The following is an 18,582-nucleotide window of genomic DNA, read 5'->3' as shown; positions in this document are numbered from 1 at the left end:
TTAACCCCACCTTTTGGAAACTAAGGAGCAATTTAGCATGGCCAATCCACCTAACCTGCACCTCTTTGGATTGTGGGAGGAACCTGGAGCACCCAAAGGAAACTCACGCAGACACAGGGAGAATGTGCAAACTCCAGACTGTCACCCGAAGCCTGAATTGAACCTGGGACCCTGGAGTTGAGGCAGCAGTGCTAACCATTGTGCTGCCCATAAAATCTGATTTAACTTTAGGGTCACCACACCTCAGGCAAGGAGCAGGATTGATAAGCCTTTATGAATAACCTCAGCCAGTACGGGAATTGAACCTGCGCTGTTGGCCTTTGCATCACAAAACTGGGGTGGGATTCTCCGCCGGCGGGATTCTCCGTTTTGCTGGTGCCCAGGGCTTTCCCAACGGCGTGGGGCTGCCCACAATGGGAAACCCCGTTGCCGGCCGGAGTCACGGAATATCCTGCCGGCAGGTCGGGGCAGAAATGTGGTGCGGTGGGACGGAGAAACCCGCCCTGGCTGTCCAGCCAACTGAGCTAAACCTATATGAATTCATGTGAACTATGTTACTTTCAAAAGCCCCCTGTCGCCATGAGAGGATCTAAAAGGCCAACTCCCTGCCAAGGAGGTGGCAAGGTTGGGACTGCCTGCATGCTTACTGCCCTCATCGTTATCCCATGTCGCTAAAGATTTTCGGTGACGGGAATGGGGCTGGGAATCCAGGAATTGGGTCTCTCCTGCCATTATTAAAACCTGCCTTCCCGCCTCAGTTCCAATACAAATGGAGGCACGAAAGCCTGGCCAGAAATCTCTGAAGAAAAAAATAATACTAGCCTTTCAACTCCGTACTCTGCTGAACTTGCAGTTGTGTGCCAGCGAAACCAAGGCGTACATGTTCGGGATAATTTTACAGAGTATAGCCAGTTCAGAGGAATCACAGAACCATAGAAATGGTACAGCATAGAAGGAGGTCATTTGGGTCATCTTGTCCATATCAGCCCAAGGACACCCAGGTATCCTTTCTAATCCCACCTTCCTGTATCTGGTCCATAGCCCTGTACATTACAGCACTTAAGGTGCAGATCCAGGCACATTTTAAAAGAGTTCAGGATCTCTACCTCCACCACCCAACTCGGGCAGCGAATTCCAGACTCCCACTACCCTCTGCGTAAAAAGGTCCTTCTCAAGTCCCCTTTACATCTTCTGCAACTTATCTTGATTCTATGTCCCCTGGTTCTAGAATTCTCCACCAAGGGAAACTATTTCATCCTGTCCACTCATCACTTCCCCTCATAATTTTGAACACCTCAATTAAGTCACCCCTCAGTCTTCTTTGTTCCAAGGAAAATAACCCCAACCTTCTAATCTCTCCTCGTAGCTACACTTTTCTAGCCCTTGCATCATTCTTGTAAACCTCCTCTGTATTCTCTCCAGAGAAGGCCGTCCTTCCTGTGATGCTGTGGCCAGAAATGCGCAGAATCCTCCAGTTGTGGTCTCACCAGTGTTTTATACAATTTCAACTTTATATCTTGACTTTTATATTCTATACCTCTGCTAATGAACAGTACGAAGTCTTACAACACCAGGTTAAAGTCCAACAGGTTTGTTTCGATGTCACTAGCTTTCGGAGCGCTGCTCCTTCCTCAGGTGAATGAAGAGGTCTGTTCCAGAAACACATATATAGACAAATTCAAAGATGCCAAACAATGCTTGGAATGCGAGCATTAGCAGGTGATTAAATCTTTACAGATCCAGAGATGGGGTAACCCCAGGTTAAAGAGGTGTGAATTGTACCAAGCCAGGGCAGTTGGTAGGATTTCGCAGGCCAGATGGTGGGGGATGAATGTAATGCGACATGAATCCCAGGTCCCGGTTGAGGCCGCACTCATGTGTGCGGAACTTGGCTATAAGTTTCTGCTCGGCGATTCTGCGTTGTCGCGGGTCCTGAAGGCCGCCTTGGAGAACGCTTACCCGGAGATCAGAGGCTGAATGCCCTTGACTGCTGAAGTGTTCCCCGACTGGAAGGGAACATTCCTGCCTGGTGATTGTTGCGCGATGTCCGTTCATTCGTTGTCGCAGCGTCTGCATGGTCTCGCCAATGTACCACGCTTCGGGACATCCTTTCCTGCAGCGTATGAGGTAGACAACGTTGGCCGAGTCGCACGAGTATGTACCGCGTACCTGGTGGGTGGTGTTCTCACGTGTAATAGTGGTATCCATGTCGATGATCTGGCACGTCTTGCAGAGATTGCCATGACAGGGTTGTGTGGTGTCGTGGTCACTGTTCTGAAGACTGGGTAGTTTGCTGCAAACAATGGTTCGTTTGAGGTTGCGCGGTTGTTTGAAGGCAAGTAGTGGGGGTGTGGGGATGACCTTGGCAAGATGTTCATCGTCATCAATGACGTGTTGAAGGCTGTGAAGAAGATGACGTAGTTTCTCCGCTCCAGGGAAGTACTGGACGACGAAGGGTATTCTGTCGGTACCCACCAGGTACGCGGTACATACTCGTGCGACTCGGCCAACGTTGTCTACCTCATACGCTGCAGGAAAGGATGTCCCGAAGCGTGGTACATTGGCGAGACCATGCAGACGCTGCGACAACGAATGAACGGACATCGCGCAACAATCACCAGGCAGGAATGTTCCCTTCCAGTCGGGGAACACTTCAGCAGTCAAGGGCATTCAGCCTCTGATCTCCGGGTAAGCGTTCTCCAAGGCGGCCTTCAGGACCCGCGACAACGCAGAATCGCCGAGCAGAAACTTGTAGCCAAGTTCCGCACACATGAGTGCGGCCTCAACCGGGACCTGGGATTCATGTCGCATTACATTCATCCCCCACCATCTGGCCTGCGAAATCCTACCAACTGCCCTGGCTTGGTACAATTCACACCTTTAACCTGGGGTTACCCCATCTCTGGATCTGTAAAGATTTAATCACCTGCTAATGCTCGCATTCCAAGCATTGTTTGGCATCTTTGAATTTGTCTATATATGTGTTTCTGGAACAGACCTCTTCATTCACCTGAGGAAGGAGCAGCGCTCCGAAAGCTAGTGACATCGAAACAAACCTGTTGGACTTTAACCTGGTGTTGTAAGACTTCGTACTGTGCTCACCCCAGTCCAACGCCGGCATCTCCACATCATCTGCTAATGAAGGAGAGCATTCCATATGCTTTCTTTACAACCTTGGTCTACTTGAAATGCTGCCTTTAGGGACCTGTGATCACTTTCTTCATCTACCCCTCTTAGTATATTTCCATTAATTGTGCACTCACTATAATTTTTTGACCTCCCTAAATGCATGACCTCCCACTTCTCTGTGTTATATTCCATCTGTCACTTTACCGCCCACTCCATCAACCCACTTTATCATTTTTGAAATTGTAGCTATCCTCTACACTGTCCACCAGTTGGCCAATCTTTGTACCTTCTGCCAATTTCCCAATCGTGCTCCCCGCATTCGCATCCAAATTGTTAGTGTTGAATCAGGTGACTTCAATAAGATATGAGTTATAACCAGGACATGCAATCTGATTCAAATACTTGGACCCAAGATACTAGGTTCAAGCATTGAACCTTGACCATTATTTAAACATTGGGGCAGATTTTACTCTTTGAGGTGGGACTTAGGCCATTCCTCGAAGTGGTGTTCCCACCAATCTACCATATTTCTACTCGCAGAGTCAGGGACAGGCTGGAGTCTGGGCCATCCACCTTCCAAAGCAAGACAGAGGTGGAAATCGAACATGACTGATGCCAATGCAGCCAGTTTGGAAGGCCCACCTCTGATCAGTGAAATACTGGCCCAGTTCTGTAGATGAGTATGAGGCCTCTAACCTTCACCCCTTGCCTCTCTTTACCCTTTCAATCTCGCCCTACCCCCACCCTATGCCCACTCACCCAGTATCAAGTGTGTACAGAGCTCTTCAGCCCTATCATAACAAATACCATTGCAAAAATAAATCCTATTAAGTGGTCATGAAACTGTCAAGGTAAACAAACTCATAGGCTCTTTGACAGCCATGTCAATAACTTCTGTTAAACTGATTCTATTGATAGGGGTTTGAGCTCAGCCAAGCATTCATAATGGGAGTCCATAGCACAGCCATACAAACAAAATATCCAGAGCTGGATACATTAAAACCTTTGAAGTAATGAGCAGAAGTCAGCCATCTTTTTTTAAGCTTTAAAGCACAGATGTCAGAGCCGTAAATCAACAAAAAGGTTAAATCAAAGGGGACAATTGACACAGTCAAATCCGAATATCACTCTTGTCGATGCAGAAGAGAACTTTATTCATTGGATAAAGAGAAAGCCTCATCATCAATCATTGCATTAAAAGCATATTTAACTTCTCTATTATGACACTTGAAGTTACCACCCTACATGTTGAAAGGTTCTCCCCTCCAGATGAGGGTTCCCCTATGGTTCACGACCTCTCTTAAGCTGATGTGAACCAAATCATTTTCACAAGCCAGCCTGTCTCCATCAAGATTGAAGGGGGCGGAGGTGAAAACTATCCGCTCCTCAACCGCAAGGTAGGGAGTGCTGGTTGCAGGCTCATGGCTCTTTCCCATGCCACTACAAATTGCCGGTAACAGGAATGGGTGCGGAATGTCCACATGCGGGACCTGCCTGTCTCTTTTTCTGCCCATCTGAAATGGGTTTGCTCCACATCAGCGGGGGAAAATCCCACCCACTGTCTTCAAACACAGTGCTGGTTTGCAAGTGGGTTATAAGAAGCTTTTTACTTTTATTTTCTGCTTACTCCATCATATTCTCATTATTTATTTTTATAGGTCAGTATTTTGGATGCAAAAAGAAGCATGAATGTTGGAATATTTCTGAAACAATTCAAAAGGTAAGATACTGTTTTATTGAGCTTTATCATTTTTCATTTTGTGTAATGAGCTCTGGTGTACCTTGGATCCTTGCTTAAAATTATTTTCTTAATTTTGCCTGCAGGTACTTGTGCAGAGCTGATTACATACTTTGCTTAAAATTCAGGAGGTCGGGGGAGGGGGGTGCAGAGAAGTAATTTTACTTAATCTTTTTGGAAATTAAACTTATATAATACTGTTAAGGCATCTTCTCTTAGCAATAATTATTACTGTAGTTCATTTCTCACATATTTGAACGTAATATTGCATATTTACTAAGACACCTGATAAACCACTTCTTGGGGATGACCTGACAAAATCATAATACTTTTATCAGGGTTCAAAAACAATGGGTAGGATTTACTTACTGGCTGTTCACACCAGCGGGAAATTCCGGTCCTATGCCGGCACACGGGCTTCCTGGCGGCGAGGGATGCGATCGGCAAGAAACCCTGTTGACTGGGCCACCTCCCCAGCTGAAAAACAGCGGCGTGGTTGTTGGTAAATCCCGTCCAATGGGTGCCATTCAGCAACCTCATTGTGCCCGGTGTGGATCCGGGCGCAACGGGTGAATCACGCGAGAGCCCCAAATCAGGCTCCACGACGGGCACTGGGCTGGTTGTGAGACATCCGACCCACTCCGCCCGGCGTTATCTGGTCTCGCCCCCGCTGGGTGAGATCCAGATCAGCATATTTAAATGAGCCTAATGACTCATTTTAATACCCGGGCGCCGGGAGGTATGACAGGTCTCACAGGTATGACGCGACGGTCATACATGCGAGACCTCGCCAGGGCACCGTTTAGTACTGGCCTACACAAATTTTTTTGTCCAACAAGTTTAGAGTATCCAATTCATTTTTTCCAATTAAGGGGCAATTTAGCGTGACCAATTCACTTACCCTACACATGAAAATGAAATGAAATGAAATGAAAATCGCTTATTGTCACAAGTAGGCTTCAAATGAAGTTACTGTGAAAAGCCCCCAGTCGCCACATTCCGGATCTTTGTGTTGTGCGGGTGAAACCCACGCAAACACAGGGAGAATGTGCAAACTCCACATGGACAGTGACCCAGAGCTGGCATCGAACCTGGGACCTCGGTGCCGTGAGACAGCAATGCTACCCACTGCGCCACCGTGCTGCCCAGGGCCTACGCACACATGAACCAGGCGTAATGGCATCTCGTAGGGTCCTGCAGGCCATTGGAGACCCCTTGGTGGTCAAAGACAGGGCAGGATGGTACCCTGGCACTCCCCTTGGCACCAGGCACCCTGTCACTGCCAGCCTGGCATGCTGGCAGTGCGACTCTGTCACCACCAGGGTCCCAGGTGGCACTGACAGACTGCCAGAGGCATTTCCAGGGTGCCAGGGCAACTGTCAGGGTGTAGGCTGGCTGTACCAGGGTTCCCAGATGCCATGTTGGCACTACCAGTGGCCAGTCCCGTGGGGACTTTGCACATTGGAGGAGGATGAGGGGAGACAGTTTCCAGGGGCTTCGACACTGTTGGGGCGGGGTCGATAAAGCAGGGGGTGAGGGGGTTTTAATTCCACTGAATCATGCTCAATATTTAATGATTGAACTAGGTTCAAAAATCACTTGCTAATGGTCTACCTTTCCCAAGATTTAAGAGATTAAAATATAGGGCGTGATTCAGCCCCTAGCGCAAATCCGGGTTGTGTTGGGTGAATAGCGGGAGATGGCAAAATTGAGCTTTGCGCAGGGTACAAACCATTTTAAGATTCACCCGGCCTGCTCCCAATGGTGACTTCCAGATCTCACCCAAAAATAGTGAGAATATTATTAAACCTGACTTGCAATTTTTTTCAATCTCAGTAATGAGATTGAAGTCAAATGCAGTGATCTCCCAGCAATTATCCGACTCCCCAGCAAGAAATCATGTGGGCGCTCTCCTTTCCAAGAACGCGAAGTTGGTGCAGTGGCTTCTGAGGGGAAGTGAGGAGGTGAGTAGCCATTTCTATTTTCCGGCGGCATGCAGATCAACGGGACCAGAGCTGCTGTCCCAGTGCTCTGGGGGATGGGTGATCCTTCAGGGGGGTTGGGCTTGGTCGGGGGGCTGAAGCATTCCAGGACGGGGGTCGGCTCTGGCCTGGGAGGGGGGGGGGGGGCTTTGCATCGGTGAGGCCTTCAAGCCATCTTTAAATATTGTGGAGACCCATAACAGGGGCAAACACAGCTGCTGCCTGTCTGTCCTACCAAACATTTCCAGAACAGAGCTCTGATGTAGCTTCTCTCCTGTAAGTCAATTTCACCCCCTTTGACTGTCAGCAGCCTCTAGCTTCACAGCTGAAGGCTATTTCAAATGACGTTTGTAGGTTGTGTTTGCTGCTGCTTAGCTGTAAATGCCTGGAGACTGCTGTAGCTGAGAGTTGGTTTGCTGCTGCCTTTTCTGCTTGCCTACTGCCTCTTTCCTTTGGGCTTACTTCCTGTTTTCTAGATGAAGAAAAAAGTAGTTGCTTTTCAGTGTCTTTTACCTGGAGTGCGGTGAGGAGAGGATTTTGGTGGGCCTACTACCGGGCTAAGAATGTAGGAGGCCTTGCTCGAGCAGTCTGTGGATGTTTTTAAAAGCCTGTTTTGTGCGTTGACTGTGCTGTTCTGGTCTTGTGGGTTACCTGTTAATGCCCCCTGTGTTCCTGTGGCCTGGTCCTCGGACAGGGTGGTGATGGAAGATCAGATGCCAATACTGCAGGAGAAGAGGGATGGCGGCCCGGCTCAACTCCGCAGCCCGGAGGTTGCGCCGGAACACTTTCATGGACTACCAGTGATTTCCATGTTCAGTAGCCACCTGCTGTTCCCGTTATGGGAGCCGTGCAGGTCGTTGGTGTTCCTTGTTTTCTTTTGATTCTGCGTTCGGTCTATGTTTGTCGGGGGAATTGTTGGGGGAATTGTATGATGGATACCTTGGGCTATGTCCGCAGGAACCACCTGGTCTAACAACCAGAAAGTCGGCGGCACCCCGCACCGATCCTCCGCCTGGTGGGGTCTAGCAGCCGCGCAGTGTAAATACCCCGGCTTTACCTGCAGATATGACCGCAGAATGGCCGGGTCTGTGGCCACGCTTGCGCACGGCTGTGGCCTGCGGCAGCCGCGCCGTGCAACATAGCGCCGTCCGCGCTCGGACCCAGCCTGCCAAACATTTCCTCCCTGTAAGCTCCCCGGACCACCCCCCACCAATCCCCCCCCAGCCCCCGCCGAAGCTCCCCCAGCCAGCAGAACGGCTCCCCCCCCCGACTGTGGCGGCACTGGACACAGTCCGCAGCCGCCACTCGAGGTCCCCGAAAGTTGTGAGGACACGCGCCCCACGTCGTCAGGGACTTGGCCCATCGGGGGTGGAGCCCGGGGGGGGGAGGGCCTCAGGTGGCATCCTGAGGCTATCCGTACGCCGTGCGATGTACACCCCGAGTATGCGTTTATTTATTTATAATCATTTTTTCCAATTAAGGGGCAATTTAGTGTGGCCAATCCACCTAGCCTGCACATCTTTGGGTTGTGGGGGTGAAACTCACGCAAACACGGGTAGAATGTGCAAACTCCATATGGACAGTGACCCAGAGCCGGGATCGAACCTGGGATCTCGGCGCGTGAGGCAGCAATGCTGTCCACTGCGCCACCATGCTGCCCGAGTGTGCCGTTTGAGGGTGCGGAGCATCGCAAAAACGGCATCGCCCTGATTCCAGCGTAAACGTGGATTCTCTGGCCGAACGCGATTTCGGTGATCGGAGAATCCCACCCCATATGCCGCAGAATAATAATAATTTTTATTATTGTCACAGGTAGGCTTACATTAGCATTCCAATGAAGTTATTGTGAAAAGCCCCTAGTCGCCACATTCCAGCACCTGTTCGGGTACACTGAGGGAGAATTCAGAATGTCCAATTCACCTAACAAGCACGTCTTTCAGGATTTATGGGAGGAAACCGGAGCACCGGTGGAAACCCACACAGACACAGGGAGAACGTGCAGAAAGACAGCATTTCAGCAGAGAGACTGTGTAGCTGCGACAGTCTGATTACCAAGACGGGTTCTCATGCAGGGCATAGTTCAATCAAAATCAGGGTTTTCATAGAGTCCAAGGTCAGCAACAAACACAGTATGCACACAGCAAATTCTTCACTGTCCAAGGCACCTGCCTTGCATTCAACCAAGTTGGCTTCCCCCTTAGCAGGACTCAGTGTTCTGTTTACAGAGTCTAGCAAGGCCACACAACTGATCCTTGTTGCACTGGTTCCTGATAGGGGTTTTCCATCAGTCTGCCATGTGACTTCCGGGTTGACTTCCTGTGGCCATCTTGGTGGGGGGGAAACACTTGTCAAGAAACTGGAGAATCATAGAAGAAAAGTAGTGTCCTTCCAGCACGCAGCCCGTGGTGACACCCGGTCGGTTTGCCAGATGCAATTCTAAGCAGTTTCAAATCTTGCCTCATGGGTTTATCCTCTATTTGACTATCTCGATATATGCTGCCCTTGATTGGAGAAACCTGCCCTGGCACAATCATAGAGTGAACATACGATTCTCTCCTCAGCTATCCTACACAGCATTTGGACCCAGCTATATTGCCACGTCTTTCCTGCTTAGCATTACATGTCTAAAATGTTGCATTGTCCACTCACGCGGAGACTATTTAATCGAACTATCAAAAATCATGGAGGCTCCACAAGGAATCTTAGTGGGTAATGAAACGATGTAAACTGATTGTGATTCCACTGCCTTTCCATCAGTTTCATGTTTTCTTCCTCTATTAGTGCTCAATCAGTTATACAAGGATATACAAGCCTACCACCACCACCACACTCACCCCAGTGTCTGGCTCCAGTGATGAGCGCTCTAAGCGATGCTTCCTGGGGGCAGGGAGCTACCATCCATTTGATTGGTTGGTTGGCCAACAGCTCTCGGAGCCAGTACTTCCTCCCGAGATTGGGGAGGAAATCTTGCTTCAATCCACTTAAAGGTCCGCGCCCACTATTAAATGCCTGCGGGCAAGGGCAGTGCGGTGGCGCAGTGGATTAGCCCTGCTGCCTCACGGTGCTGAGGCCCCAGGTTCGATCCCGGCTCTGGGCCACTGTCTGTGTGGAGTTTGCACATTCTCCCCATGTTTGCGTGGGTTTCGACCCCACAACCCAAAGATGTGCAGGGTAGGTGGATTGACCACACTAAATTGACCCTTAATTGGAAAACATATTTACACTGGGATAGTGGGGACCTTGGCGAAGTGTAAAATCCCAGCCCTACTTTTTGAAGGCTGAAGGCAAGATGATGTGCTGCATTGTAGCAGTTCTCATGTTCGTATTTTAAATGTGGATGTACTTCCTCTACCAGCATTGCCACATGCTCCAGCATTAATAAATGTTCACATTATGGTGGTGGTGTTGTGCATTTTGTTTTTGATGGGTTGTCGCAAATATGGCAAAATGCATATCCGGCACCTGCTCCAGTCAAACCTAACCAAAGAATGTCCTATTCTTGAATTTCTCCACTTCTTCAAATGCATTTGTATAGATGGCATTTTCTGGGAACAGAATATGTTGTTATTATTGAGCAGAAGCATGGTGCTCAAGGGGCTAATTTCAAGCTCGCCCTGTTATTAAGGAATCATTTCCCAGGCTTATTTTGATTCCATGGCGTAATGAACCACAATAAATAACTGTAAATAACCAAGATTATGCCATACACTATTCTTTCTGCTTAGCAATGAATATACTCCAGTCGTGTCTTTTCTCTGCTGAATGACATGCCTTTTGATTCTCTTCTGTTCAAAATTTCCCATTTTACTCACTCCCTTGTGTTATTTTTAAATGATAATTGTCATTTAATAGGTGACTGCTAAAAGGTCAAACCATTTTATAAAATTTAAACATGAACAGCGTGCAGTGTTCTCTCTTTTGTTATGTATTTGAATGAAGATGTGTTGAAGCTGCTGGGAATAAGATGCAGTGCAGTGTCTCCCAGCTAGCATTACTGGTTGGTGTTTCTAAGATCGCTTACCTGAAGTGCAATTGTAAGATCAGAAAATGCTACGGCAGTGACCTAATTATGGGTGTTACCGACTCTGGGATTTCTTCCAGATGAAATTGAAATGAGTTTGAGTAGCTTTCCCATCGTGATACCTTTTTTTGTGGCACCAATGATCATGCAAATATCGAGGTAGCTGCTTGTTCATTCAGCTTCTGAAGAAACTCATCAGCTTGCCAGCAAGCAATCCCAAACCTGCAAAAGGACACACAAATATGTACAATCCTCTTCTATGCTCGGACTCACTGATTTGGCTGTAATTTACAGAGGGCCATTTAGAATCCTCGGCTCGCTTGGTTAGTTTGTTTAGGCAGTTCTGGCCACAAATCCCTACAGTGAGACGTAGGCCATTAGGCCCAGCAGGTCTGCACTGACCCTTTGAAAGAGCACCCTACCTATGTCCACTCACTCGCCCACCCTGCCCTATCCCCATAACCTAACCTGCACATCCCTGGATACTGAGGGGCAATTTAGCATGGCCAAACCCAACTCCCACATCTTTGGACTGAGAGAGGAAACCAGAGCACCCAGAGGAATCCCATGCAGAGATGGAAGGCTGTGCAAGCTTCACACAGTGACCCAAGGCCGAAATTGAACCCGGGTCCCTGGCACTGTGAGGCAACAGTGCTAACCACTGTGCCACAATGCCGGCCTGTTTGTGTAATGCAAGAATGTTTGGTTCCATGTGTAATCATTGCCTGCTGTTGCTGTTTCACCACATGGTTTCCTCTGGTCTCCCCACCTCCCTTGTTCATATGATGTTAACTAAAAAACCCTTTCTACACTGGCTGTACTGAAGAGAACCAAGACAGCTGTGGTTACCTGTGCTGCCGATCTTGTCGATCCGTCTTCAGTGGCATATTCTTGCTCCCAGCCAGGGAATTGTGGATTCAAACCCCAGACTAGAAACTTGAGCACAACACTAGGCTGATGTTCCAATGCAGTCCTGAGGGAATGCTGCACTAATGGAGATGAGGCTTCAGATGAGGCATTAAATCAAGGTGCAGTCAATCATATCTGTTAAATATGAAAGATTCTGTGGCAATATTATCAAAGAGCAGAAGAGTGTCATAATATACACCAGTATATCATGATGCAGACACACACTGATGGACACACAGTGGGACCAATCAACACACACAGCACCGCAGCCAATCACCAGTGAGAGCACACGCACTATAAAGACAGGGTACATCAGAGTTCCCGCTCATTCGAGTAGCAGCTAGCTAGGAGCACAGAGCTCACAACCTGCAACACAGACATTCACCATGTGCTGAGTGCATCAACTGGTTAGGACAAGGCAAAGGTCTTTAGTTAAAGCTGGTATCGTATTTACCCACAGTTCAAGTATGTTTAAATAGTTAACCTTTTAATAAAATAGTGTTGCACGACTTCAAGTGTTGGTGACCTGTATGTGATCCAGAATACCCAACACATCATGATACCAAGAGTTGAGGGATATTAGCACTTCTTAGACCTACCTGCAAGTGATCGGCCTTCCGCCAGCATTCCGTCATTCTGCAACCTCGGGGCCAACTGGAAGATTTTCAAACAGCGCTTCCAGCTCTACCTCGAAGCCATGGACAGGGAGGGCGCTTCGGACACCAGTAAGATTGCTCTTCTCCTCTCCACGGCTGGGGACCATGCCATCCATATTTTCAACTCTCTCACCTTTGCAGATGACGAAGACAAGACGAAGTTCAAGACGGTTCTCCTCAAATTTGACTCTCACTGCAGCGTAGAGGTGAATGAAAGTTTCGAACGCTACGTGTTCCAGCAGCGTTTGCAGGGTAAGGACGAACCTTTCCAATCCTTTTTAATGCACCTCCGCATCCTTGCGCAATCTTGCAGCTACGGGCCCACCTCCGACTCCATGATACGCGACCAGATCGTTTTCGGTGTTCAGTTGGACCCCCTATGTCAGCAGCTCCTCAAAGTAAAGCAACTCACCCTCGCGACCGCCATCGAGACCTGTGTCCTACATGAAAATGCCACCAGTTGGTACTCCCATATACAAGCAGCTGAAACGGCGCGGCAAGGCCCCCACGAGGCGGAACGGGTCCAAGTGATTGAACACCTCCAGGGCCTCAGCCTGGATGAGGGCGGCCATTTTGCGTGCTTTTCGCGGACTCCAGCACTTGTATGCACCAAACGAGGGGACGGCAACATGGAGGAACGTAATGCGCAGGCGCGCACCACGCAGGACCGCACTGCGCATGCCCGGTGGATCAGCAAATGTGCTGCCGTCACGACGTGTGGCAACTGTGGCTCCGCCCATTTAAAGTGGCAATGACCCACAAAATCTCGACAATGCCTACAATGTGGAAGACTTGGCCACTATGCTGCCTGCTGTCGAGCAGCTCAGCCTTCCAATTCATATCGCTTCAGCCAGGCTCGCAGGAATGTTCGGGCAATTCAACCCACGGTCACCGAGTCCGATTCCGACCTCTCTCACAGCAGTGACACCGAGGACCCGAAGGCGCCTTTTCGAGTCAGTGTCGTAACGAAAAACAGGCTGTCCCCGAAGCAAAGACACCAGCCGCTGTCGGTATACAGCATCGATCCAGACGATGAGTGGTGTGCCACCCTGACGGTCAACCAGAATTCGTCGCCCACCTCAGAGACTTGATTTGTGAACTTTGCACTAATGGACTCTCTGGTCTGTTCTGTTCTTCCGTTTAACCATTCAAGCGATTTGTATATGGTGTTCATCTCGTTATTTGTGTGACACACTGTTTTTTCTGCACCAGGCACGTTCCCATGTAAATAGCTTAGTTTTATGTACATAGTCCTGTAAATATTTTGCAAACACGTAGTCAGGAACATTCACCACACACTATTTATTGTCATGCAGGCACTTTTTTTTTCTCTAAAAGGGGGGATTCTGTGGCAATATTATCAAAGAGCAGAAGAGTGTCATAATATACACCAGTATATCATGGTGCAGACACACACTGATGGACACACAGTGGGACCAATCAACACACACAACACTGCAGCCAATCACCAGTGAGAGCACACGCACTATAAAGACAGGGGACATCAGAGTTCCCGCTCATTCGAGTAGCAGCTAGCTAGGAGCACAGAGCTCACAGCCTGCAACACAGACATTCACCATGTGCTGAGTGCATCAACTGGTTAGGACAAGGCAAAGGTCTTTAGTTAAAGCTGGTATCGTATTTACCCACAGTTCAAGTATGTTTAAATAGTTAACCTTTTAATAAAATAGTGTTGCACTACTTCAAGTGTTGGTGACCTGTATGTGATCCAGAACACCCAACACATCAAAGAGTTCCCGCAATGTTTGTAACCAGTATCCATCAAACCAACATCACCAAAAATTAACTAGGAAGTTACCTGATTGCTGTTTGAGGAACTATACTTTGCACAAATTGGCAATGACATTTTCCGAAATAATATTCACTGCACGCCAAGAGTAACTTATGAGCTGTGAACCTCTTTGGGTGCCCTGAGAATGGAAAGACACTGTGGGAGCAGATAGCTCACCTCAAGCCAGTTAAAGGCCTGAGGGCCATTAAGTGACTGAGCTGAGCTGACCAGGTGAGGCAGGCTTTCCCCCTGACCTTTACGCTGTGATGGGAACCACACCCTCCCATGGAAAATTCAGCCTGTTAACTCAATGCTAGGATATAGTTCCATGGGCACTAATCATTCTTCCGTGCATTACATAAGTGGCTATCCTTCATCTATGAACCAAGATAATTAGTGTTGGTAGGTGACTCAACTGTAAGCTAATTCAGTGACTTTGCTAATGAAGTAGAATTGTACCCTTTACTGTGGCACCTTTTCTTGGAGTGCATCACCCAAATCCTGTATATTGCATGTTGTTTAAAAGATTATGAAATAAACTTTTCAACAATGCATAAAACTGTCAGTTGTTTCCAACTGGGGCACAGTTGAGATACTAAAGTTGGCTCTAAAGCGTGGCAAAGTGTTAAGAGAATTATTGCGATCCATTTCTCCTCATTGGAACTGGATGTCATGTGGGAACAGAGTTAAATGTGGCTGTAGAGGGCCTGTGGAGCCCTCATGAGTTGGGAACTTGGTGTGTGAGGTGGGTTAATTATGCGGGATACCAAATCTCGATTTCCTGATGGGGTGAGATGCAGAGATAAAGTCAGGGGCCCGTTTGTGGTGTGATAAACCTCACACTGATCTGTAGCGGGTTCCTCCTTGTGATATGTTTGCATGTCATGAATAGCCATTAGCATAAAACTTTTAAAAATCACCTTCCACTTCCAAGACAAAGCCAGCGGTGCACGAGAATCTTGTGGCACCCGGTTCACATCTGTTTAAAGGTGGTGGCACTGGTTTGCTTTGTGCCGTTGTGTGTAGGGTCAGCAGTTTCCCTTATTTAACTCAACATTATGGTCCAGAAGGAGGCCATTTGGCCCAACGTGTTTGCACCGGCTCTCCAAATGAGCATTATGACTCAGTCTTCTCCCCATAACCCTGCACATTATTTCTGTTCAAATAATTATCTAATACTCTCTTGAATGCCTTGATCAGGGGCTTTTCACAGTAACTGCATTGAAACCTACTTGTGACAATAAGTGATTATTATATTATTATTGATTGACCCTGCCTCGACCACACTTCCGGGCAGCACATTCAAGTCTCAAACCACTCGCTGTGTTTAAATGCTTTTTCTCACAGTGCATTTGCTTCTTTTGCAAATCACTTGAAATCTGTGCCCTCTCGTTCACAATCCTTTAATGGGCAGGAACAGTTTCACCCTATCTACCTTGTCCAACCCCTCATGATTTTGAACATCTCGATCAAATCTCCTCTCAGCCTTCTTCACTCCAATGATACAGTCCTACCTCTCCAATCTATCCTCATAACTGAAATTTCTCATCCCTGGAACCATTTTTGTAAGCACTTGTTCTGTGCTCTCTCCAATGCGTTCACATCCTCCTATAGTGTGGCGCCCAGAACTGTACACAGTATTCCAGCTGAGGTCTAACTAGTGTCTTGTCGAAGTTCAGCATAACTCCCTTGCTCTTGTACTCTTTGTCCCTATTAATAAAGTCTAGGATACTATATGCTGCATTAACTGCTCTCTCCACCTGTCCTGCCACCTTCAAAGATCTATGCACATACATTTAGTTCTCTGACTAGCCTAGTCTCAACAAATAATGATGATGCTGTTATAACCCTCATGAGGCAACCCAATTAATCTCCCACGAGTATTGTGGAGTACGAGCACATTAATTCCACAGGATCAAACCCGGCACAGGTAGGAGCCGGGACCCCAGAATGGCTGCGACTGGGACTTGAACTGTTGCTCTATATATCCTTTTCCTAAACCAAGAGTTGAAAATAAACCATTTTTGACTCTCCTTTCCGGACTCCTCCTGGACTACCATAGATGCACCCATGAATAAGGTGAAACCAATGTAATTTGAAATATTTACAAGTGGAATTTAATTTTGAAGAACGGTTCTCAAGTCTTGGGCGGGATTCTGTGATCCTGAGGCTGTGTTTACGCCGTGGGATCCGCGCATGCGCAGTGGCACCGGTGCCAACACGCACATGCGCAGTGGCTTCCTCCAACGCGCCGGCCCCAACGCAACATGACGCAGGACTACAGAGGCCGCCAGCCAGAGAGGCCGGCCTGCCGATCGGTGGGCCCCGATTGTGGGCCAGGCCACATCGGAGGCCCCCCCGGGGTTGGACAACCCCCCCCCCCCCCGACCCTTCCACGCCGAGTTCCCGCCGGTTGAGAGCAGGTGCGGGCGGGACTTGGTGTTTTTGCAACGGCCTCTCGGTCCATCCCGGGCCAAGAATCGGCGGGCCGGCCGCATAGAGCGGCCCCCGACCGGCGCCACGCCGGCGCCAGTGACGCCGATTCTCTGCTCTGCGGAGAGTCGCGTGCCGGCGTCGGGGTGGCGTGGCGCGATCCGCGCTGGTCGTGGTCCGGCCCCAGGCTGTGAGAGAATCCCGCCCCTTATGTTAATGGCAGTGGAGTTGGCAGGAAAGTTGAAAATGAAAGGAAATGACAATGAAATGAAAATGGCTTATTGTCACAAGTAGGCTTCAAATGAAGTTACTGTGAAAAGCCCCTAGTCGCCACATTCCGGCGCCTGTTCGGGGAGACTGGTACGGGAAGTTCTTGCTACAATGAAGAACCTCTCTGGCTTTTTAATAGCACAGCCCTAGCTGCAGCGTTGTCAGCTGATGATGGGTTTCACCATGTAAAGCTTCCCTGCCACGGACGGCATGTGATCCCCGCATTTAAAATTTGAATTGTAATCATGAGGGAAAAGGCAAAAAAAAAAGAGCACACAGAAATGGTGCACACTTTCGTTCTGCTGCAAGGGAAGATAGTGGTGTAGTGGTATTATTGCTGGACAAGTAATCCAGAGACCAAAAATCATGTTTGGGGGGCGCAGGTTCAAATCCCAGCATGGCAGGTGGTGAAATTTAAATCCAGTAGAATCAAATGCCAGTGAGCGCCACGAGAGAAGAGGGTGGGGAGAAAGTTGGAAGGGAAAAGCCAATTATTTGATTAAAGTTATGGGTGAACTGAGTGGAAATGGTATGAAATAGGCTGGTAGTTAGAATTGCCTATGCCATGTACCCAAATGCATATGGGTATTGGGGAAGGAGTCGGAAGAGACCAGTCATTTCATCAAAGCTATACGAGGGACTCATTTGCAATCACCCAGCCTTCATCTTGTGAATCAGTCGAGGCAAAAATATCACTTTGCATTCTAATTATACAGTGGGAGTGTGCTTGGCTCAGGACAAAGAACAGTTTATGATTAATACAAACTGGAAAGCTGAGTCCAAAGTCTTAAGGATGCTTGATGAAGGAAATAGATTTCTTTTTCATGAACAGTGGACATTTCAAAATATTGATGTCTTAAAGGAGTTGTAAGTCCAGTTTGAGTACCTTTTGTGAAAATTACTTGCCCAAGTGTTTATTTGCAAAATGACATGAGATGCATCTACTTTAAAAATGATAAAGAGGATTGTTATTCACATATAGAAACTGGGGTGCTAATCTCCTCATTTTGTTTGTTTTAAAGAGTCATGTCTCATTAACTTGTTGCCTTAACTGGACAGTTTTTATATCAAATATTATTGGCACATTCTGCAAAATCTAGCTCTTCATGGCAGCATTGCTCACTTTGTATCTTTCACGTGGTTTAAAAGCCACTTAATTATTTCGATTCACTTTATTTTGTAGCCACGCTGGCTTATTGCACTTGATATTTCTGGAATTTGGCAAATTGGTTCCATGGAATTAGCCCCAAAACATTTGTTCTACTGTGTGTAACAAATTTTAAATCTGAATCAAAGAATAACTTGCCATTCCAGTTCAAAAAATTGTTTGTATTCACTGCTTGTGTAGTTTCTAATGAGAGTTATGATTAATTTTATGGTTACCATTGACCTTTGTACTTCCAATGATCACTTTATGCGCTGAAACCGTGAGATCTTTGCCGTCCTCATGAGGACATGTTGAATTTATGGCTGAGCAATAGCATGGGGCTTTGTAGCAGTCCAGTCGAGCGTTTGTTTAAACTCCAGTGATAATTTGTGGCATGGGTGCTTTGCCTCTGGTGAAGCTGGTATTCTAAAGCAACCTACCCCCACCTGCATTTGAAATAAAAGCTCTGTTAAACAGATTCTTTACCATGGAGCTCAGTTGATTC

The 18,582-nt window shown here is 47.8% G+C and overlaps 1 protein-coding gene across 5 annotated transcripts in view; it reads left to right on the top strand.

Moving 5' to 3' along the window:
- Positions 1–18,582, top strand: part of fhdc1 (FH2 domain containing 1) — a 221,724-nt gene that overhangs the window by 80,424 nt on the left and 122,718 nt on the right. For all 5 annotated transcript variants that reach the window (XM_072496036.1, XM_072496031.1, XM_072496032.1 and 2 more), the window contains one exon: positions 4,788–4,849. In XM_072496036.1, the coding sequence (XP_072352137.1) occupies positions 4,788–4,849 (62 nt within the window). The remainder of the gene's footprint in view (positions 1–4,787; positions 4,850–18,582) is intronic.

Source organism: Scyliorhinus torazame, chromosome 3 (assembly GCF_047496885.1).
Source record: "Scyliorhinus torazame isolate Kashiwa2021f chromosome 3, sScyTor2.1, whole genome shotgun sequence".
In the NCBI taxonomy this organism is placed as follows: Eukaryota; Metazoa; Chordata; class Chondrichthyes; order Carcharhiniformes; family Scyliorhinidae; genus Scyliorhinus; species Scyliorhinus torazame.
Note: the sequence above shows the minus strand (reverse complement) of the source record. Positions and strands in the feature narration are given on the sequence as shown.